The 22,701-nt window shown below is 44.0% G+C and overlaps 1 protein-coding gene across 1 annotated transcript; it reads right to left on the bottom strand.

Annotated features, from left to right (window-relative positions):
- Positions 1-366: 366 nt before the first annotated feature.
- On the bottom strand, positions 367-13,697 carry LOC128422522 (C-type lectin lectoxin-Lei1-like). Its single transcript, XM_053406615.1, has 5 exons — positions 13,631-13,697; positions 11,369-11,463; positions 2,917-3,066; positions 976-1,078; positions 367-434 (listed from the first exon to the last, which is right to left on the bottom strand). Exons 1-5 carry the CDS (start codon positions 13,695-13,697, stop codon positions 367-369), a joined length of 483 nt encoding a protein of 160 aa, XP_053262590.1.
- Between the last annotated feature and the right edge of the window lie 9,004 nt (positions 13,698-22,701).

Below are 22,701 nucleotides of genomic sequence, written 5' to 3'. Positions count from 1 at the left end.
CCTTCCTCCCTCTCTGGGAGCAACACTCACCCAACCAATCGGTAAAGTCTAAGAAGGCTACAGCTTCCCTTCCAGACATGGGGTGAGAAAAGCAGACATTGGCTGTTTCTGCCTGTGTTTCTGACAGCGACCTCTGACATCCCTGGTTGATTAGCCCCGTGATCAGTTTGAAGGAGACAGAGATGGGATGCAGAGGAGAATTTCTTTATTGAAGTCTCAAGATGGAGACATCTCAAAGGCTATGACATGGGGATGCTATGAGGGTGGGTGAACGAATGCCCCGGTGGAAGAAAAAGACCTCCAGGTTGGTCCCATTCTCCAAGGTGCTGAGCTTGTCAAAGCCTCAGTAGTGAAGGATGCCCATCTCTACAGTGGAATTTTGCACAAGTAATAGTTCTCGTCGTCGCAGTCGGTATCATTCCACATATCATAATCTAGAGAAAACAGCAAAAAAGAACCGTCAGACCTGCCTCCCTCCCTCCACGTTTAGAAACCAGCATGGATAAATGTAAAACTTTCCCCCACCGCCAGCCCCACAAGCTCAGTCGAAAAGCCCGCAGGAGCCGCGCACTCTTTAAAGGATGCACGGCTCCTGTGGGCTTTTCTAGGTGGTGGGGGAATTCCAGCTGTAAAATTCTTGTGGGGCTGGCGGTGGGGGGAAGTGCTGCTTTCCCCCACCGCCAGCCTCAAAGACCAGACTCTCCTGGCTTCAGCGAAAGCAACGCGAAGCCTCCAGAGCGCAGGCTTCGGAGGCTTCACATTGCTATCGCTGAAGCCAGGGAGCTTGCATTCGCTCCATAGGACGCACACACATTTCCCCTTAATTTTTGGAGGGGGAAAAGTGCATCCTATAGAGCGAAAAATACGGTATGTCCTGAAAGGCCTTATATAGATAACAGTAATCAATAGAACGGAATCAAGGTTCACAGAATACAAAGAAGCAAAGGTCTTCAGCTTATGAAGCCCCCTTCTTACCTTCCCCAAATATCTCGACACAGTATCCGCTCTTGTCTGGCTGTCCTTCTCCCCAAGCTGCGTAGTCAAAATTGGCGGTATCAGACCATCTTAACTGTACGTTCTGTAGAGAGAACAAAAAGTCTTTGCTGAGGAAGGAACAGGAGCTTCCAGTTGCCTCATTCAGAATCGAATTTAGGGGAGCGTGGCTGGTTTGGCCTCGCTGGGCGTGGAGCTTTGGGGGCACATTCCTAGAATCGTAGAGTTGCAAGGGACCCAACCTCCTGCAATGCAATAATTTCTTGCCCAGCGTGGGGCTCGGACCCACAACCATGAGATGAAGATTCCCATTGTTCTACCAACTGACTCCCAGGGACATGAGTCATAGAATCATAGAATCATAGAGTTGGAAGAGACCACAAGGGCCATCGAGTCCAACCCCCTGCCAAGCAGGAAACACCATCAGAGCACTCCTGACATATGGTTGTCAAGCCTCTGCTTAAAGACCTCCAAAGAAGGAGACTCCACCACACTCCTTGGCAGCAAATTCCACTGTCGAACAGCTCTTACTGTCAGGAAGTTCTTCCTAATGTTTAGGTGGAATCTTCTTTCCTGCAGTTTGGATCCATTGCTCCGTGTCCGCTTCTCTGGAGCAGCAGAAAACAACCTTTCTCCCCCCAATGGGATCATTTGTTGTGGCACCAAGCAATCACCCCCAAGCAGCTTCAGCCTGAGGCACACTGGGATACCTCCCTGAGACTTTGCCCATCCTTGAGAGGAGCTGCAAGGACTCCATTTGAGGCCAGGGGTGCTGCGAGGGCACCCATTCCTTAAGACTTCTGGAGGCAGCAGTGAGCCGCATTGATTTGAGGACCTTGACCCAGTGGCGGAGCTAGCTGCATGGGCACCTGGAGCGACAACTATGCCATGCACTCGGCAGGGGCGGTGCAAGCTGGGGGCACGATCCGCCATGCATGCAGCATGCAATGGCAGCAGGGTGACCCGCCACACACGGCAATCCACGGCACACAACGGTGGTGGTGGAGTGATCTGCTGCGCGAGGCAGGGCGATCCATGGCGCACAACAGCGGCGGTGGTGCCTTTTTTTCCACACACACCCCCACGGATGACACCCATCCGTGTCCGCACCCCCCCGCACCCACCTTCCTACGCCCCTGCCCTGACCTTTCAGCTCTTCTCCCCAGTGTGATTTTAGAGCAAGGCTGTAAAATGAATAGATTTTCAGCTGGTGGAATCAAATCCCAAGGAAGATGAGGCGGCTGGACCTCTCAGACTTGTACTGCCTGGGGGGAGATCTAGCCGGGATCAGCTGTTCTCCATCACCCAGCACAAGAAATGCATCTGCTACATCCCTCTACTCTGCAGAAGTGTTAAAGGTAGAAGAGACGGTATGTCCTCCTTTCCAACTGGATAGTCAAATACAGTGGTACCTCGGGTTACATACGCTTCAGGTTACAGACTCCGCTAACCCAGAAATAGTACCTCGGGTTAAGAACTTTGCTTCAGGATGAGAACAGAAATCATGCTCCAGCGGCGCGGCAGCAGCAGGAGGCCCCATTAGCTAAAGTGGTGCTTCAGGTTAAGAATAGTTTCAGGTTAAGAACGGACTTCCGGAACGTATTAAATGCTTAACCCGAGGTACCACTGTATTGCTCCAAGGCTAAAGGACATATCAACTTTGTTGATTTAAATCCTTATTAAAGTAACATTGCGAGAGTTATAAATGGGACCTGTGTTGCATCCTGGGGATGCAGGCAGATGGCTACTCTTTGAATTAAGAGCTTCACCAGAGCCCCAGATCCTCCCTTACAGAGATGGGAATATCTGCCCTTCCCTTCCCTGCAGGGAGCTCTCGTCTTCTGGACTGCTCCTCTGTGCCCTTGCCGGCTGCTGTTCCTACTGAGAGGCAAATGAAAAAGAGAGTTTGCCCCCTTGACTTACCTTCCCACCCTTTTTCTTTCTGAACAGTCCAATCCAGATACGATATCCGGGATCATTTCCTCCTGCTATAACAGCGGCCACACGCTTGTTCTCTTCCTCGCTAAGGATGGAGGCCAGGTGGCTTTTTTCCCCATACGTTTGGCAGTCTGCCTGTGAGAGGAAAAGAACATGGGGGGTTACCTTGGAGATGAGGGCTAGCTGCTTGGCTGCAGCGAGTGGCTCCTGCAAGATTTCCCAAGAAGGATTATGTGGGGTCTCAAAGATGAGACTTCATCTGGGAGTCCTTCTGGACTCACAGCTGTCTATGGAGGTGCAGGTCAATTCTGTGTCCAGGGTAGCTGTTTAGCAGCTCCATCTGGTACGCAGGATGAGACCTTCCCTGCCCATGGAATGTCTCGCCAGAGTGGTGCATGCTCTGGTTATCTCTCGCTTGGACTACTGCAATGCGCTCTATGTGGGGCTACCTTTGAAGGTGACCCGGAAACTGCAATTAATCCAGAATGCAGCAGCCAGACTGGTGACTGGGGGCAGCCACCGAGACCATATAACACCGGTCTTGAAAGACCTACATTGGCTCCCAGTACGTTTCCGAGCACCATTCAAAGTGTTGGGGCTGACCTTTAAAGTCCTAAATGGCCTCGGTCCAGTATACCTGAAGGAGCGTCTCCACCTTCATCGTTCTGCCCGGACAATGAGGTCCAGCGCCGATGGCCTTCTGGCGGTTCCCTCGATGCAAGAAGCCATGTTACAGGGAACTAGGCAGAGGGCCTTCTCGGTAGTGGCACCCACCCTGTGGAACGCCCTCCCACCAGATGTCAAAGAAAAATAACTACCAAACATTTAGAAGACATCTGAAGGCAGCCCTATTTAGGGAAGCTTTTAATGTTTAATAGGTTATTGTATTTTATTGTTTTGTTGGAAGCCGCCCAGAGTGGCTGGGGAAACCCAGCCAGATGGGCGGGGTATAAATAAATTATCATCATCATCGTCGTCGTCGTTGTCATGATCTTAGGGCATGTTCACATGTTACAGAGAAGCGGACACGGAGCAATGGATCCAAGCTACAAGAAAGAAGATTCCACCTAAACATTAGGAAGAACTTCCTGACAGTAAGAGCTGTTCGACAGTGGAATTTGCTGCCAAGGAGTGTGGTGGAGTCTCCTTCTTTGGAGGTCTTTAAGCAGAGGCTTGACAACCATATGTCAGGAGTGCTCTGATGGTGTTTCCTGCTTGGCAGGGGGTTGGACTCGATGGCCCTTGTGGTCTCTTCCAACTCTATGATTCTATGATTCTATGATTCTATGATTCTACATGCAACCCATGTACAGTTTGCCTACTTGTGTTTGCAAACTGCTGAGTTGCATACTTCTATGATTATTAACATGCAACATTGTGTGAGTGTACACTCTGTGTACCACACCTTTCCGACCACATCACTGGTTTCTGTTGCAAGAGGAAGAGGAAATCCATCATCTGACAATGACCCATTACAAAGAATAATGGAATTATAGAGTTAGAAGGGACTGGCAAGGTTCACCTAGTAAAGATGGATCCATTCAGTGTGCTTGTATTTCGTTGATATACCAAGAAAAAAGCACACCAAGAACTCAGGCCAATGTAAGTTTCAATAGCGGGAGGGGCCCCTACTCCCAAATCAATAGTCAATTGTAACAAAAACTACAGTGGTACCTCGCAAGACGAATGCCTCGCAAGACAGAAAACTCGCAAGAAGAAAGAGTTTTCCGTTTTTCGAGGTGCTTCGCCAGACGAATTTCCCTATGGGCTTCCTTCGCAAGACGAAAGCCCATAGGGAAATCTCCGGGGACAGCAGGGAAGCGCAGCGCGTCTTCCCCACTGTCCTCGGACCTCCTCCGAAGGCTGGTGGTGGGGCGGAGAGACCTTCTCCCCCCGCCAGCCTTCGGAATGCTGCTCCGAAGGCTGGTGGTGGGGCGGAGAGCCCTTCTCCCTGCGCCAGCCTTCGGACGGCTGTTCTGAAGGCTGGCGGTGGACCGCCAGCCTTCAGAACAGGTCCGGGGACAGAGGAGAAGCGCAACGCGCCTTCCCCTCTGTTCCCGGACCTGTCCTGAAGACTTGCGGTGGGAGGAGTGTTTTCCTTCCCACCGCCAACATTCAGAATGCTGTTCTGAATGTTGGCGGTGGGGAGGAAAGCCCTTCTCCTCACCGCAAGCCCCGCAAGCTCCGGGAACAGAGGAGAAGCGCAGTGCGCCTTCCCCTCTGTTCCCGGACCTGTCCTGAAGGCTTGCGGTGGGGAGAAAAGCCCTTCTCCGCACCGCCAGCCCGGCAAGTGGTTTCCATAGGAACGCATTAATTGATTTTCAATGCATTCCTATGGGAAACCGTGCTTCGCAAGACAAAAAACTCGCAAGAAGAAAAAACTCGCGGAACGAATTAATTTCGTCTTGCGAGGCACCACTGTAATCCATTCAAAAGTATGTATTCTAATAGAGATTACAAACTCAAACAGAGATTACAAACTCAAACTCATAATGATATGTATAACACAATAATTCGTTATAGAATTAGAGATAAGAGTTTATGAGTAAAGATAAGTTCATGTTAGTCCATAGTCCAATTCGACGTGAAGCTTGAGAAAAGCTCAAGATACACGTTGATCTACTCACACTTAGTTGTTATCTCTGAGAAACGTAGAAAATAACAGGATATATTTATACAAATTCCTCAATCTTACACCACCCCTTAAAAATTAGCTGATGAAGATGAAGACATCGAAACAGGGCCCTGTCCTGGTTTCTGATCCATAATTGACTTCTGACTTCTGCTCAATGACTGAAACTAAGACTTTCACGTTGAATCAGACTATGGACTAACATGAACTTATCTCTACTCATAAACTCTTATCTCTAATTCTATAATGAATTATTGTGTTATACATATCATTATGAGTTTGAGCTTGTAATCTCCATCTGAGCCTGTAATCCTTGTCAGAATACATACTTTTGAATGGATTAGTTTATTTTTTTTAAGTAATATTTATTAAGAGTTTAAAGATTACAAAAAAAGAAAAAGAGTTAAACAAAGCAAAACAATACAATACAATACAAAAAAACACTGCTTATCTAAACAAAACAAAAGCAAGAACAGAAACAATTAAAAACACATCAATATTTCCATATCTTGTCTTTCATTTACTTGTTTCAACGACCTCCTCACACCTCCATTTTTTGTATTCCAGTTCAGTTAGCTATTTCAGCAAATCCTTTCCAGCTTTCTCATTTTTTTGTCCTATAACTTATCTTAACCCAATCTAACCTTATTTTTTCCCCTTTGGCCCATTAAACAATCTATTCTTACTTAATTCTTTATAACATTCCTACTAAAGCCATATAGCTTCATTCCAACATCCTTCTAACATTCATTAATTTTACAGTGTTTCTGTAAATAGTCTTTAATTTTTTTCCAATCTTCTTCCACCGACTCTTCTCCCTGGTCTCGGATTCTGCCAGTCATTTCCGCCAGTTCCATATAGTCCATCAACTTCATCTGCCATTCTTCCCGGGTGGGTAGATCTTGTGTCTTCCAATACTTTGCGATGAGTATTCTTGCTGCTGTTGTAGCATACATAAAGAAAGTTCTATCCTTCTTTGGCACCAGTTGGCCGACCGTGCCCAGGAGAAAGGCTTCTGGTTTCTTCAGGAAGGTATATTTAAATACATTTTCATTTCATTATAAATCATCTCCCAGAATATCTTAATCCTTGGGCATGTCCACCAAAGGTGAAAGAATGTACCTTCAGTCTCGTTACATTTCCAACATTTATTATCGGGCAAATGGTAGATTTTTGCAAGCTTGACTGGTGTCACGTACCACCTGTAAATCATTTTCATTAAATTCTCTCTTAAGGCATTACATGCCGTAAACTTCATACCTGTGGTCCATAACTGTTCCCAGTCAGCCATCATGATGTTGTGTCCAACATCTTGTGCCCATTTAATCATAGCAGATTTCACCGTTCCATCCTGAGTGTTCCATTTCAACAGCAAGTTATACATTCTTGACAAATTCTTAATTTTGGGATCTAACAATTCTGTTTCCAATTTTGATTTTTCCACATGGAAGCCAAGTTTTTTGTCCAAATTATATGCCTCCATTATTTGGTAGTAATGGAGCCAGTCTCGCACTCTGTTTTTTTTATTTTTCAAAGCTCTGCAGTTTTATTCTGTCTCCCTCTTGTTCCAGAATTTCCCAATATTTCGGCCATTTGGCCTCCATATTTAGTTTTTTCTGAGCCTTCGCTTCCATTGGTGACAACCATCTTGGGGTTTTATTTTCTAACAAGTCCTTATATCTTATCCAGACATTAAACAGTGCTTTTCTGACAATATGGTTTTTAAATGCTTTATGTGCTTTAACCTTGTCGTACCACAAATATGCATGCCAACCAAATACATCATTGAAACCTACTAAGTCCAGCACGTCAGTGTTTTCAAGAAGCAGCCACTCTCTCAGCCAGCAAAAAGCGGCTGATTCATAATAAAGTTTAAGGTCTGGCAGGGCAAATCCACCTCTTTCTTTAGCATCAGTTAATATCTTAAATTTTATTCAAGGCTTCTTGCCCTGCCAGACGAATCTGGAAATATCTCTCTGCCACTTCTTGAAACAGTCCATTTTGTCCAAGATTTGCAATGTTTGAAACAAAAAAAGCATCCTTGGCAATACGTTCATTTTTATCACAGCAATTTGGCCTAATAGTGATAACTTCAAATTTGACCATATTTCTAAGTCCTTTTTCACTTCAATCCAGCATTTTTCATAATTATCCTTAAATAAATTCACATTCTTAGCAGTCATATTAACCCCTAGATATTTCACTTTCTTAACCAATGTTAATCCTGTCTCCTTCTGAAACTTATCTCTCTATATCACAGTTAGGTTTTTCTCTAGAACCTTAGTTTTGGTCTTGTTCAACTTAAAGCCTGCTACCTGACCAAATTCTTGAATCAGTTCCAGTACTCTTTTAGTACTAGATTCTGGCTCCTGTAAAGTCAATACCAAATCATCAGCAAATGCTTTCAGTTTGTACAGTTTGGCTCCCACTTGTATACCTTTAACCAATTGGTCCCTTCTAATCATATTTAGCAGAACCTCCAGGACCGAAATAAAAAGCCATGGAGAGATTGGGCAACCTTGTCGTGTTCCTTTCTCGATCTTAAATTCTTCTGTCACTACATTATTCACAATTAATTTAGCCTTTTGTTCTGAATAAATTGCACCTATAACATTTCCAAAACCTTGACCTACCCCCATCCCCTGTAGATTCTTCTTCATAAAACTCCAAGAAATATTGTCAAAGGCTTTCTCCGCGTCCACAAATATCAGAACTGCTTTAGTATTAATATTCACTTGTAGTTTTTCTAAGATATTAATTATGTTTCTCGTATTATCAGACAAATGTCTGCCCGGGAGAAAGCCCGCTTGGTCTTTATGAATTTCTTCTACTAAAACCTTTTTTAATCTTTTAGCCAAAATATCTGCAAAAATTTTGTAATCCACATTAAGCAGCGATATGGAGCGGTAGTTCTTAAGCTGTGTCTTTTCAGTCTCTGTTTTCGGTATAAGTGTAATATAAGCTTCGTTCCACGACTCTGGTGCCTGTCTCCCTTCCAATATTTCATTACAGACTTCCTTTAAAGGTTGTATTAACCATTCTTTCAAAGATCTGTAGTATCTTGAAGTCAAACCATCCGGGCCTGGAGATTTACCTAATTGCATGTTCTGTATGGCCCCTTCTACTTCCTGTTCCGTTATTTTATAATTCAGCATTAGCTTATTTTCCTGAGAGATTTTTTGTAATCCATTTATTTTCAAAAATCGATCAATGTCCATTTCTTTCTGCGTCTCCTTTGTATATAGTTGTTTAAAGTACCTCTGGAAGCACTTTCTGATCTCCACTGGATTCTGTATATTCTTTCCTTCCTGGATTAGTTTTTGTTACAATTGACTATTGATTTGCGAGTAGGGACCACTCCCACTGCTGAAACTTATATTGGCCAGAGTTCTTGGTGTGCTTTTTGCTTGTATTTCTTCGGCATTCATGACATACACTAAAGCACTCTTCAATAATAATAATGATGATGGTGATGATGATGATGTATTATTTATACCGTGCTCATCTAGCTTACAACAGAATTAAAAGCACAATAGAGCATTGAACATTAAAAACTTCCCTGAACAGGGCTGCCTTCAGATGTCTTCTGTAAGTCAGATGGTTGTTTATTTCTTTGACATCTGAAGGGAGGGTGTTCCACAGGGCGGGCTCCACAACCAAGAGAGCCAGTGTGGTGTAGTGGTTAAGAGCGGTAGTCACGTAATCTGGGGAACCGGGTTCGCGTCTCCGCTCCTCCACAGGCAGCTGCTGGGTGACCTTGGGCTTGTCACACTTCTTTGAAGTCTCTCAGCCCCACTCACCTCACAGAGTGTTTGTTGTGGGGGAGGAAGGGAAAGGAGATTGTTAGCCGCTTTGTGACTCCTGATGGGGAGTGAAAGGTGGGATATCAAATCCAAACTCTTCTTCTTCTTCTCTCTGCCTGGTTCCCTGTAACCTCACTTCTCGTAGGGAGGTAACTGCTTAGGCAGCCATGGCTGCTTGCAGAGAATCCTGGGAAATGTAGTTTGTTAAGGGTGCTGATGTCACAGAGCTCCAATTTCCAGCATCCTTATCAGATTGCAGTTCCCAGGATTACCCAGAATTGTCACTATGGTAAAGGAGTGTTTTAAATGTGTGGTACGAATGTGAGCCTTATCTTCCGATTCAGGAGGAAAATAATCAACTGGGTATGAAGTTTACGGCATGTAATGCCTTAAGAGAGAATATTATGAAAATGATATACAGGTGGTACATGACACCAGTCAAGCTTGCAAAAATATATCATTTGCCTGATAATAAATGCTGGAAATGTAAAGAGACTGAAGGTACATTCTTTCACCTTTGGTGGACGTGCCCAAGGATTAAGGCTTTCTGGGAGATGGCATGGTCGGCCAATCGGTGTTAAAGAAGGATAGAATTTTTTTTATGTATGCTACAGCAGCAGCAAGAATACTTATCACAAAGTATTGGAAGACACAAGATCTACCCAGCTGGGAAGAATGGCAGATGAAGGTGATGGATTACATGGAACTGGCGGAAATGACTGAATCATAGAATCATAGAATCATAGAGTTGGAAGAGACCACAAGGGCCATCGAGTCCAACCCCTTGCCAAGCAGGAAACACCATCAGAGCACTCCTGACATATGGTTGTCAAGCCTTTGCTTAAAGACCTCCAAAGAAGGAGAATCCGAGACCAGGGAGAAGAGTCGGTAGAAGAAGGTTGGAAGAAATTTAAAGACTATCTACAGAAACATTGTAAAATTAAGGAATGTTAGAAGGATGCTGGAATGAAGTTATGTGGTTTTAGCAGTAATGTTACAAAGGAGTATGTAAAAATGGACTGTTAACAGGTGAGAATGTAAAGTTACAATATACTAAGATAAATTATTAAGATAAAAACAAAGATGGAAAGGATTTGCTGAATTAACTAATTGAACTAGAACACAAAAAGGGAGGTGTGAGGAGGTCAAGGAAACAAGCAAATGAAAGATAAGATATGGAAAAATTGACTTGTTTTTAATTGTTTTTATTTTTCTGTATTTTTCTGTATTTTGCATTTTTGTTTTATTTTCTTTTACTTTTGTAATTCTTTGAAATTTTAATAAATATTATTATAAAAAAACAAAATAATCAACTGGTTTCTACTCTTCATTGAGAAACCAGTTTTATATATTCCTTTTGTTATGTACTGAGTTGAATAGGATTCAAAATGCAGCAGTCTGATTGGTCCTAGAAAAATAGGGTTCAGAATGCAGCAGTCTGATTGGTCCTAGAACAATAGGATTCAGAATGCAGCAGTCTGATTGGTCCTAGAACGATAGGATCCAAAATGCAGCAGTCTGATTGGTCCTAGAACAATAGGATCCACATAAACCAGGATCCAGAATGCAGCAGTCTGATTGGTCCGCAGGAGCCACCCAATCCAGCTCTAGGTGGAAGTGAATCCGCAACCTGATTGGCCTACAGGAGAATCCCAGAATTAGCCAATCATGTGGGGCCCATTGTGTAAATAATGTATATAAACCAGACATTTCGGGGGAACTCCCATTCCTCACTACTATGAGCTGAATAAAGAGCATGAAATCCACACTCGACTCCGAGTATTTTTCACCTTTATAGCAGCGACATCATCTTTCTTTCATTATTTTTTTAACCTGCCATGTGACATATGCAGGGATAACTTTGTATCCCAAGACTATGCTTCATTTGCTGTGAGTTGCTTGCCAGGGAGGAGGGGAAGGGTGGGTGGGTGTTTGACATTTGACCGGAAACATGGTGTCTGGAGCAATTTGCTACTCAGGGCTTCCAAGAATCTCTCCTTACCTCCGCATCATTCCAATTTCGCGCAATTTTCTTTAATGAATAGCAATACCTCTCAAAGTTGATCCAGTCCTGGGGGCAGCTACGTGCTTCCGTGCCTGTCAGAGGAGAGGGAACACAATGTCAAGGTTGTGGAGGAGGTGGCTGGGTCAGAATCCGGACTATTCGCAGGAAGTGGAGAGGGGCCTCACCCAGGACCTAGGGGTGAGACCTGAAAGGCTGTGTGGCGGGCACAATCTCAAGGATGCTGAGGACCTGTGGGGAGGGGGATCTAATATATGTGCTATTGAGAAGCAAGGATTTGTGCAAAAAGACACTTATTGAACAATAACAACAGTAACAATAACAACAATAATAAAAATAATAATTTATTCATACTCCACCCATCTGGCTGGGTTTCCCCAGCCACTCTGCGCAGCTTCCAGCAAAATATTAAAACACAATAATTTACCAAATATTAAAAGCTTCCCTAAACAGGTCTGCCTTCAGATCTCTTCTAAAAGTCAGATAGTTGTTTATCTCCTTGACATCTGATGGGAGGGCATTCCACAGGGCGGGCGCCACCACCGAGAAGGCCCTCTGCCTGGTTCCCTCACTGGTGGTTCCCTCACTGTGAGAAGTGAATTTACAGGGAACCAGGCGGCACCCGCCCTGTGGAATGCCCTACCATCAGATGTCAAGGAGATAAAGAACTACACAACATTTAGAACACATCTGAAGGCAAACCTGTTTAGGGAAGTTTTGAATGTTTCATGTTTTATTGTGTTTTTAACATTCTTTTGGAAGCCGCTCAGAGTGGCAGGGGAAACCGAGCCAGATGGGCAGGGTTTAAATAATAAAAGTTTTAGTTTTAGTAGTTTTAGTAGTTTTAGTAGTTTTAGTAGTTTTAGTAGTTTTAGTAGTTTTAGTTTTAGTTTTTTAGTTTTAGTTTTTAGTTTTAGTTTTAGTTTTAGTTTTAGTTTTAGTTTTAGTTTTAGTTTTAGTTTTAGTTTTAGTTTTAGTTTTAGTTTTAGTTTTAGTTTTAGTTTTAGTTTTAGTATGGGACCCAAGGGTCATCTAATCCAATCCCCTGAAATGCATGAATCACAACTAAATAATCCCTGACAGGTGGCCATCCAGCCTCCATTTCAGAACCTCAAATGAAAGCCTGTTCCGCTGTCAAACAGCTCTTACCATCAGAAAGGTCTTCCAGCAACATTTTCACCAGCCAGATATTGAGGTGAGAGTCTCAGAAAACTTCCTCTGTCCACCTTACCCCCAAACTCCCCAAACTCCTAGCGGGCTAGAAAGTTGCATTTGAATATTTATGTAGCTCATTTATGGAGAATCTACCAGCCATGATGGCTCTGCTCTGTCTCCACAGCTAGAGGCAGTCTTCCGAATCAAACTTGGTAAGAACTACAGGAGGGGAGAGAGCTCTTGTGCTCATCTTCTGCTTGCTGGCTTTTGTTCGGCCACTATGAGAAAAGGATGCTAGACTAGATGGACCATTGACCTGAACCAGCGAGCCCTTTTTATGTTCTTTCTTTGGCTGCGCTGGACAGCCCTTCCAAACCATCTCCAGCACTGCCAACCATCATGCTTAGCATGATTTTCTCCTGGAGGAGGGCAAGGTGCTGGTTTTAACCTTTAAAGCCCTATACAGCCTAGGACCCTCGTACCTATGGGACCGCCTCTCCAGGTATGTTCCACGGAGGACCTTACGGTCTTCAAACAAAAACATCTTGGAGATCCCGGGCCACAGGGAGGTTAGGCTGGCCTCAACCAGAGCCCTGTGGGACTTGACATCTTTCCGCAGGGCCTGCAAGATGGAGCTGTTCCACCAGGCCTTTGGCCAAGGCACAGTCTGACCGCCTCCTTTGGTGATCCTCGTAGAACTCTGGTTGCCATTAATTTGATTTTGAATTGGTTTTAGAATGCATTTCAACCAATTGATTGTGTTTTTATGTAAATTGTGTTACTTTTATTGTTATTAATTGTTAGTACTGTTATTGTTTAGCCACTCTGAGCCCGGCTTGGGCTGGGGAGGGCGGGATATAAATAAAAAATTATTATTGTTATTATTCTTATCATGAATGCCCCGCTTCCCTGATGGAAAGTTAAAAGGGACTCTTCTTCTCTCTTGCCCTCTGTACATGCACATTGACTCAAGCACGGCAGAAACCCCACTTGGCTAGGCATCAAGCCATGCCATTCCTCCCGAGAACTACTATAGTTTGCTTGGCTTTTCTCAGCCAGAGATGGAGGAGCCCAGCTGGGATGTACCTTGCAGAAAGAAGCAGGCAGCCAGGAAGCCCAAAATGGAGAGATGGAAGAAAGTGATACGACTCATCTTCAGCTGAGGAGGGAAAATCAAAGAAGAGGAAGTTCTGGTTAGTAGAACAGATGCTCTCATGCAACCTCTGCCATTCTTCTAAAAAGAGGACTATGATTCCTTATGCTGCACCTCGATCACTAAGATACTCTGATGGAGCATCTCTGGTGGTTCCCCTGAGACTCAGTTGGGAGAGGGGCTCCTAAGCAGTGTGAACTGGGGTGCAGAGAAGATTCTGGCTTGGGACCCAACATCATTAACTTGATGAAGTTTTCAGCTTGGCTGTTCTTCATCCTTTCCTTTCCTACCCTATCCCACAATGTTCAGAAGACTGCCCACCCACCCTAAGCCCTCAAGAGGGACTCTGTGACATCTAATAAATATTGAATTAAAACTAAAGAGCAGCTGGGAAACCTCAGTCATCTTCTGGAATATGGTGGGAAGGCAAGATTAATGTTCCTTCTGCAGCAAATAGAGGCTTCAAGGGCGAGGGGATGGTTCTTAAGAACACAGCACAGTGACAAAGGAGTAACTCCCAATCAGGTTTCTCCACAGCTGTTATTTTACCACAACACACCCCAGATATGTGAAACGAAGCCATGCATTTTATGATATTGTCTAGTTTGGCTCTAAGGGGGGCAGGACCTAGAAATGCCAAAAATAAGAATCATATAAAATAATGAAGATTCCCCCTTAATTTTCATGAGTCCCAATATCTCAAAAAACTTCTCACTTAGAGAGAGCCTCTAGATCTGAATACCAAATACAATAGCCAACAGCACTCCTTCATATCCTAGAATCATAGAATCATAGAATCATAGAGTTGGAAGAGACCACAAGGGCCATCGAGTCCAACCCCCTACCAAGCAGGAAACACCATCAGAGCACTCCTGACATATGATTGTCAAGCCTCTGCTTAAAGACCTCCAAAGAAGGAGACTCCACCACACTCCTTGGCAGCAAATTCCACTGTCGAACAGCTCTTACTGTCAGGAAGTTCTTCCTAATGTTTAGGTGGAATCTTCTTTCTTGTAGTTTGGAACCATTGCTCCGTGTCCGCTTCTCTGGAGCAGCAGAAAATAACCTTTCTCCCTCCTCTATGTGACAACCTTTTATATATTTGAACATGGCTATCATATCACCCCTTAACCTCCTCTTCTCCAGGCTAAACATGCCCAGCTCCCTTAGCTGTTCCTCATAAGGCATCGTTTCCAGGCCTTTGACCATTTTGGTTGCCCTCCTCTGGACACGTTCCAGTTTGTCAGTGTCCTCCTTGAACTGTGGTGCCCAGAACTGGACACAGTACTCCAGGTGAGGTCTGACCAGAGCAGAATACAGTGGCACTATTACTTCCCTTGATCTAGATGCTATACTCCTATTGATGCAGCCCAGAATTGCATTGGCTTTTTTAGCTTCCTGCTGTTGGGATTTCCAAGGAAACTAAGAGGTTGTGGCCATTCCCATAAAAACTAGCTATGGAAGTTACTCACCAGGTGTCCTTTTCGACTGCACTTGTTTGGCTAGTCTAGGTCTTCTGTGAAGGATGTGAGATACTCCTGCAGTTTTATATAGCAACTGGTGAGGAGTGGTGTGTGCATGTGGCCCCGTCATCAGGAAGAACTACTGAACCCAATAGCACATCTAGGCCATTTGAGAATTCCATGGCTGAGCAGTGATCCATAAGGAAACACAGCAGTAGAACGATCAGGAAACTCTCTCCTTCGGTACAGCAGCGGGAGACTATTGAGTCCTGTGGCTGGTTGAGTAGCTCATCTAGACAAAATCTCACAGAAAACATGGTGCCACTAGTCATCCTTCATTGACTGTTGGCTTTGTAGGTTGGAACCAATGAGAGTTTGTATTCCTCCAGCATCCAGAGGTTGCCATGTTGGTTATCCCTGTTGTGGTGGAATGTAATGCTCTGGTTGTCTCCTGCTTGGACTATTGCAATGCGCTCTATGTGGGGCTACCTTTGAAGGTGACCTGGAAACTACAACTAATCCAGAATGTGGCAGCAACTGCCAAGACCACATAATACAGGTCCTGAAAGACCTACATTGACTCCCAGTACATTTCTGAGCACAATTCAAAGTGTTGGTGCTGACCTTGAAAGCCCTAAATGGCCTCAGCCCAGTATACCTGAAGGAGCATCTCCACCCACATTGTTCAGCCCAGACACTGAGGTCTAGCTCTGAGGGCCTTCTGGCGGTTCCCTCCCATCAGATGTCAAGGAAATAAACCACTATCTGACTTTTAGAAGACATCTGAAGGCACCCCACGTTAGGGAAGTTTTAAATTCTTTGATGTTTTATTGTGAAAGTTTTTAATATTCTATTGGGTGTCACCCAGAGTAGCTGGGGAAAGCCAGCTGGATGGGCGGGGTATAAATAATAAATTGGGGTGGTGGTGGTTGTAATTATTATTATTATTATTATTAGGTCTTCCCAGCAGAGCTGGGTATGTTAGGCTAAGGAAATCAAAACCCTGGACAGCTCGCAGTGGACTCTTCCAGCATAGCTGGTCTTGGGGAGATGATGTTGCAGCAAAACGCTAACAGTCACCTGAAGCCTTAAAAACAGCCTGGCAAGCCTTGACCTTCCTGTGCTCTCATTCTTCTGGGAAAGCTGTTCACATTGTTTAACATTTGGCAGTGGCTTGCTCCTATGGGGAGCATTTCCATTTCCTGTGGAATTCTCCAGTGTGCTGTACTGATTAAGAGCGGCAGACTCGTAATCTGGGTTCATGTCTCCGCTCCTCCACATGCAGCTGCTGGGTGACCTTGGGCCAGTCACACTTCTCTGAAGTCTCTCAGCCCCACTCACCTCACAGAGTGTTTGTTGTGGGGGAGGAAGGGAAAGGAGAATGTTAGCCGCTTTGAGACTCCTGAAGGGGAGTGATAAAGCGGGATATCAAATCCAAACTCTTCTTTTTCTTCTACAGCAACCCTAAGATTATGGTAGTTAGATTATAAATTAGATTATAGTAACCATTTCTAGATTTGCATTTAATTTGGCAAACACAAATCTTGCATATACCTGTGTCTTCATTTTCATTTTTTGGGGTGGTGTATTTCCTCTTTCCAGAGTGCTCACTGGAAGGACAGATCCTGAAGCTGAGGCTCCAATACTTTGGCCACCTCATGAGAAGAGAGGACTCCCTGGAAAAGACCCTGATGTTGGGAAAGATGGAGGGCACAAGGAGAAGGGGACGACAGAGGACGAGATGGTGGGACAGTGTTCTCGAAGCTACCAGCATGAGTTTGACCAAACTGCAGGAGGCAGTGGAAGACAGGAGTGCCTGACGTGCTCTGGTCCAGGGGGTCACAAAGCGTCGGACACGACTAAATGACTAAACAACATTTCCTCTTTTAGAGTGTTCTGTAAGTTACCACTCTGACCTTCCTTCAGAAGGACTACTGTGGATGATACCATCACATTCTGAACCCTGGAGATGATGCGCTTGGGCTATGTACCTTAAAATAATGTTGCCTGGTTGTACCACAGCATCGTTCTGATGCCTCCAATGTACAGCTCACTGACTACCAAATGCCCTAAAATGTCAACAACCACTGACCCAACTTATGTTTATTGTTCAGAAATGTTAATACGAAAGGAAATTTCTTCATGACCCAAAGAGCATGAACAATATTTAGATTGTTTTGATTAGGCATTATCTTCCTGGACAAATTCACCAGGCATTTGGTTTCAATTACTTCAGGGCTAAGGACATGACATACCTTTCCATTTTATTTCTCAAAGGATCATTTGTGGGGGATGTCCTCAGTTAGATCCACTCTTTCTCCCCCCCCCCCAATTGTTAACTGATCTTGTGAAATTGCTCCACAAGGTATGGGCATGTTACCTGTAATGGTTATATGGGGTTGCTCGTGCGTAAGTTGCCGCCACTCCTGGCTAGGTTGCCTGGTTAAACCTTTTCTGTCTGGACAGCCCTTCACTTCGTGGCTGTTTCAGTCGCTAGCAGAATCCGTCAGTGGGCGTTTCTTGAACTTCTTCCAGCAAAGAAGTTATTTGACGCCAAGTCTCCTCCTACTTTCCCTGCGCGGAAGTCTTCTGCGCAGGGTGGGTGTGGGTAGCGGAGGACCTGTGCTCTCCCCGCTGGTCTCCGGCGAAGAGTCCTGGAGCCTCCTCTCCAATTCCCCCATCCGCCCCCCTTTATCCCTGGTGTTACGCTGATTTCCTTCCCCAGCCGATGAGTCCCCTCTCTCCCTGCTGGGCCCTTCTCAGGCATCGCTTGGGAGCCTTGCCTCCACTTCTGGCTCCGATGTCAGTTCCCTGACATTACCCTTCTTTTTTCATGGTGTGAAAACAAGAGTGGGCCTAATTCGGGGCACCTTCCCCCCAAATAATGGTCCTGTGAGTGGCAGAATAGGAAGGCTCATCAACTTTTTTTTAATAAAGTTTTTTATTGATACAAGAAAAAAGAAAAAAACACAAATACCAAATTACACACAAGAATAACCATAGACACATAATTTTCTTAGCAAACAATAAAACATCTATTGGTCTTAACACTTTAACACTAAAGACCCAACCTCCCGTCTATTCCATATTTCAAATTCATTTTACTTATTGCCAATATACACTTTTATCATAATTAAACTTATTCTTAATAAATCTAATTTCTTATATCTACCTTACAACTATTTCTGAAGTTCCTCGAATGCTGCAACAGAATTTAAACTACTATATTTATTTTTCAGATATTCTTTGAAAACCTCCCATTTTGAAACAAATTCCTGTTTTGATTTATTCTTTATTTTTTCTGATAAACCATCTAATTCGGCATATTCTGTCAGCTTTTGATCCAATCTTGTATAGAGGGGATTTCATTACTCTTCCATTTTGCTGCGATCAAAACTCTTGCTGCCGCAGTCGCATATAAAAAGATACCCTTCCTCTTTTGTGGAATATCCGAATCTGTTATTCTCAGGAGGTATGCTCTGTTTTTTTATTGAAAGAGATCTTTAGCATTTTTTGCAGTTCTGCATGGATACTCTCCCAGAATACCTGCATTTTCCTACATGTCCACCACATATGGTAGAATGTTCCTGAGTCTCCGCATCTCCAACAATTACTTGACACATTTTTATACATTTTTGAAAGTTTCCATGGTGTTAGATACCATCGATGTTGCATTTTTTTAAAGTTCTCTCTAATCGTGTAACAATTTGTAAATTTCCAATTGATCTTCCATAAATTTTCCCTTTGGGCCATGGTTATTGAATGGCCAAAATCCTGGGACCACCTCACCATTGCCACTGTTACCTCCTCCTCCTTGACTGTCCAGTCAAGGAGGAGTCGATAAGTTTTGGAGAGCGTTTTTCTTTTAGAATTTACAAGATCAGATTCGAATCGGGAAATTTCTGTTGAGAACCCCTTTTGTTTTTCAGATTTAAATTTTTCAAATAACTGATGGTATTGGAACCAGTCTGAGATGTGTTCTCTTATTTCCACAAAGGTTTTTAATTTTATTTGGTTATCTTCATTTTTTAGAAGTGTTTTATATGTTGGCCAGCTTTCCTGAGTATTTTTCCGTTTTACTGCTATGGCTTCTATTGGAGAAGTCCCCCACGGGACTTTAGATGCCATCAGGTCTTTATATTTTTCCCATACAGCAAAAAGTGACTTTCTTATTATATGGTTAGTAAAATTTTTATGAATTTTCGCTTTTCCATATATCAGGTAGGCGTCCCATCGCCAACTGTTGTCAAAACCTTTCAGGTCCAGGAGATCCGGATCCTGCAACGTGCACCAATCTTTTAGCCAGGTGAAACAGGCTGCCTCATAATAAAGTTTTAGGTCGGGTAGAGAAAAGCCTCCTCTCTCTTTTATGTCTATTAAGACCAGGTGTTTAATCCTAGGTTTCTTCCCTTCCCACAGGAATTTGGAAATTTCTCTTTGCCATATCTTGAGACAACCTGCTTTGCCCAGTATTGGAATCATTTGAAATAAAAAGATTAATTTTGGAAGCACATTCATCTTTATAATAGAAATCCTACCCAGAAATGTTAATTTTAATTTACTCCAGGTTACAAAGCTTTTTCTAATCTCATCAACTTCTTAATGCTGAAGTCATAGAATCATAGAATCATCTAGTCCAGTGGTTCTCAACCTGTGGGTCCCCAGATGTTGTTGGACTACAACTCCCATCATCCCTGAGCTCTGGCCTTGCTAGCTAGGGGTGATGGGAGTTGTAGTTCAACCACATCTGGGGACCCACAGGTTGAGAAAGGCTGATTCTAGTCCAGCCCCCTGCAGTGCAGGGATATGGCGTTGTCCCATGCAAGGACTGAACTTGCAACCATCGCATTATCAGCACCACGCAAGTTGTTGCAACCAAAGTTGATGTATGCCTGGTGAGTTTCTTCAGGAAGCTTAGTGCTAATCAAAACCATCTAAATCTTGCTTATGCCCCTTGCATCAGGAAGAAATTTCCTTTCAAATTAACATTTCTGAGATATGAGCATAACTTGGGTCAATAATCCTTTACGTTTTGGGGCATTTGGTAGTCAGTGAACTGCACAGAGAACATCTCCATGATGCTGTGGTACAGCCAGGCAACATGATTTGAAGGCACAGAGCCCAAGCACATCTTTTTGACATTTCAGAATGCGACAGCAATTATTAGAATTGATACCGTTAGTAGGCAGTATTTGTATAATTTAGGTTTTGATAATAGGCCTTTGGAACTTCCATTCAGATATGCCTTTTCTTTTAATAGCAGCTGCTTGTTTTTGATATAATTTTATAAGATGTTACTACAATTATTTTAAGGGGCACGGGTGCCACTGTGGGTTAAAACACAGAGCCTAGGACTTGCCGATCAGAAGGTCGGCGGTTCGAATCCCCGCGACGGGGTGAGCTCCCATTGCTCGGTCCCTGCTCCTCCCAACCTAGCAGTTCAAAAGTACACCAGTGCAAGTAGATAAATAGGTACCGCTCCAGCGGGAAGGGAAACGGCGTTTCCGTGCGCTGCTCTGGTTCGCCACAAGCGGCTTAGTCCTGCTGGCCACATGACCCTGAAGCTGGACGCCGGCTCCCTCGGCCAATAAAGTGAGATGAGCGCGCAACCCCAGAGTCGGTCACGACTGGACCTAATGGTCAGGGGTCCCTTTACCTTTAAGGAGGGAGAGTCCACCATCTTCCACAGTCCAAGCATCAGGGAAATATTCCTGACATTTAGTTGGGACTCTCCTTCCTTGTCATTCGAAGACGTGGGTTCGGGTCCTCCTCTCCAGAGTAGCAAAAAACCCAGCTTGCTCCATCTTCCATGGGACAGCCACTCAGATATTTGAAGATCTAAGGGTACAAAATATCCAGAAAAGGCCCCACTTAGGACCAGGAGACTGCAGCTGAAGTGCAATTTCAGGCGTGTGTCCCCTTAGCACTGGCAACAGATTCTGGGGCTCAATTCAAGCCCCTGAGAATCCCAGAGGGTTTTTTAAAATAGATCCTAGGTCTGCTTTCATTAGCCCTGGCGCCCCACACCTGCACGGGACTACAAATCCCATCATGCAGCGCCCAGAACAGTGGTTTGAAAGGCAGGTCTAGATGTTTGGAAGAGCGATCTGACATTTACAGCATGTTATTCCTTGAAGGAGGGATGCAGGTGGCGCTATGAGTTACAGTGGTGCCCCGCAAGACGAATGCCTCGTAAGACGAAAAACTCGCTAGACGAAAGAGTTTTTCATTTTTCGATGTGCTTCGCAAGACGAGTTTCCCTATGGGCTTGCTTCGCAAGACGAAAATGTCTTGCAAGTTTGTTTCCTTTTTCGTAAAACCGTTAATACCCAGCGTGCATTGCTTGAAGAGGTGCAGTTGCGACTTGAACTTCGAGGAGCAACACATAGCACACGGTGTGGTAGCCTTTTTTGAGGTTTTTGAGGACTTTGCTGATTTTTGAAGCTTTTCCAAAACTTCTTTTGCATCCATTTGGTAAGTCAAACTTTTAAAACTTTTTTTGGGTTTTTTGGATTTTGGGTTGGGGTGTTTGTAATTCAAGGACTTGGTGTTGGGGAGAGGTTTGCAAGAATCTGGGAGCTTGTGTGGTTTTTTTCCTGCATTTTTATGATTTTTTGTGACCATTGGGCCATGTGGTTTTTTAAAAAAAAAATTCTGGGTTTGAATTTCTGTGTGGTGGCTGGCTGGGGGAACAGTTGAGGAAGGGTTTGAAAGAATCTGGGAGCTTGTGGGGTTTTTTCTGCATTTTTATGATTTTCTGTGACCATTGGGCCATGTGGTTTTTTAAAAAAAAAATTCTGGGTTTGAATTTCTGTGTGGTGGCTGGCTGGGGGAACAGTTGAGGAGGGGTTTGAAAGAATCTGGGAGCTTGTGTGTTTTTTTCTGCATTTTTATGATTTTCTGTGATGATTGGGCCTTGTTGTTTTTTTTAAAAAAATCTGGATTTGAATTTCTGTGTGGTGGCTGGCTGGGGGAACAGTTGAGGAGGGGTTTGAAAAAATCTGGGAGCTTGTGTGGGTGTTTTTCTGCATTTTTATGATTTTTTGTGACCATTGGGCCATGTGGTGTTTTTTTTAAAAAAATATGGGTTTGAATTTCTGTGTGGTGGCTGGCTGGGGGAACAGTTGAGGAGGGGTTTGAAAGAATCTGGGAGCTTGTGTGGGGTTTTTTCTGCATTTTTATGATTTTCTGTGACCATTGGGCCATGTGGTTTTTTTAAAAAAAATCTGGATTTGAATTTCTGTGTGGTGGCTGGCTGGGGGAACAGTTGAGGAGGGGTTTGAAAGAATCTGGGAGCTTGTATGGGTTTTTCTGCATTTTTATGATTTTCCGTGACCATTGGGCCATGTTGTTTTTTTTAAAAAAAATTCTGGGTTTGAATTTCTGTGTGGTGGCTGGCTGGGGGAACAGTTGAGGAGGGGTTTGAAAGAATCTGGGAGCTTGTGTGGTTTTTTCTGCATTTTTATGATTTTCTGTGACCATTGGGCCATGTTGTTGTTTTTTTAAAAAAAATCTGGATTTGAATTTCTGTGTGGTGGCTG

Source organism: Podarcis raffonei, chromosome 10 (assembly GCF_027172205.1).
Source record: "Podarcis raffonei isolate rPodRaf1 chromosome 10, rPodRaf1.pri, whole genome shotgun sequence".
Lineage (NCBI taxonomy): Eukaryota > Metazoa > Chordata > Lepidosauria > Squamata > Lacertidae > Podarcis > Podarcis raffonei.
Note: the sequence above shows the minus strand (reverse complement) of the source record. Positions and strands in the feature narration are given on the sequence as shown.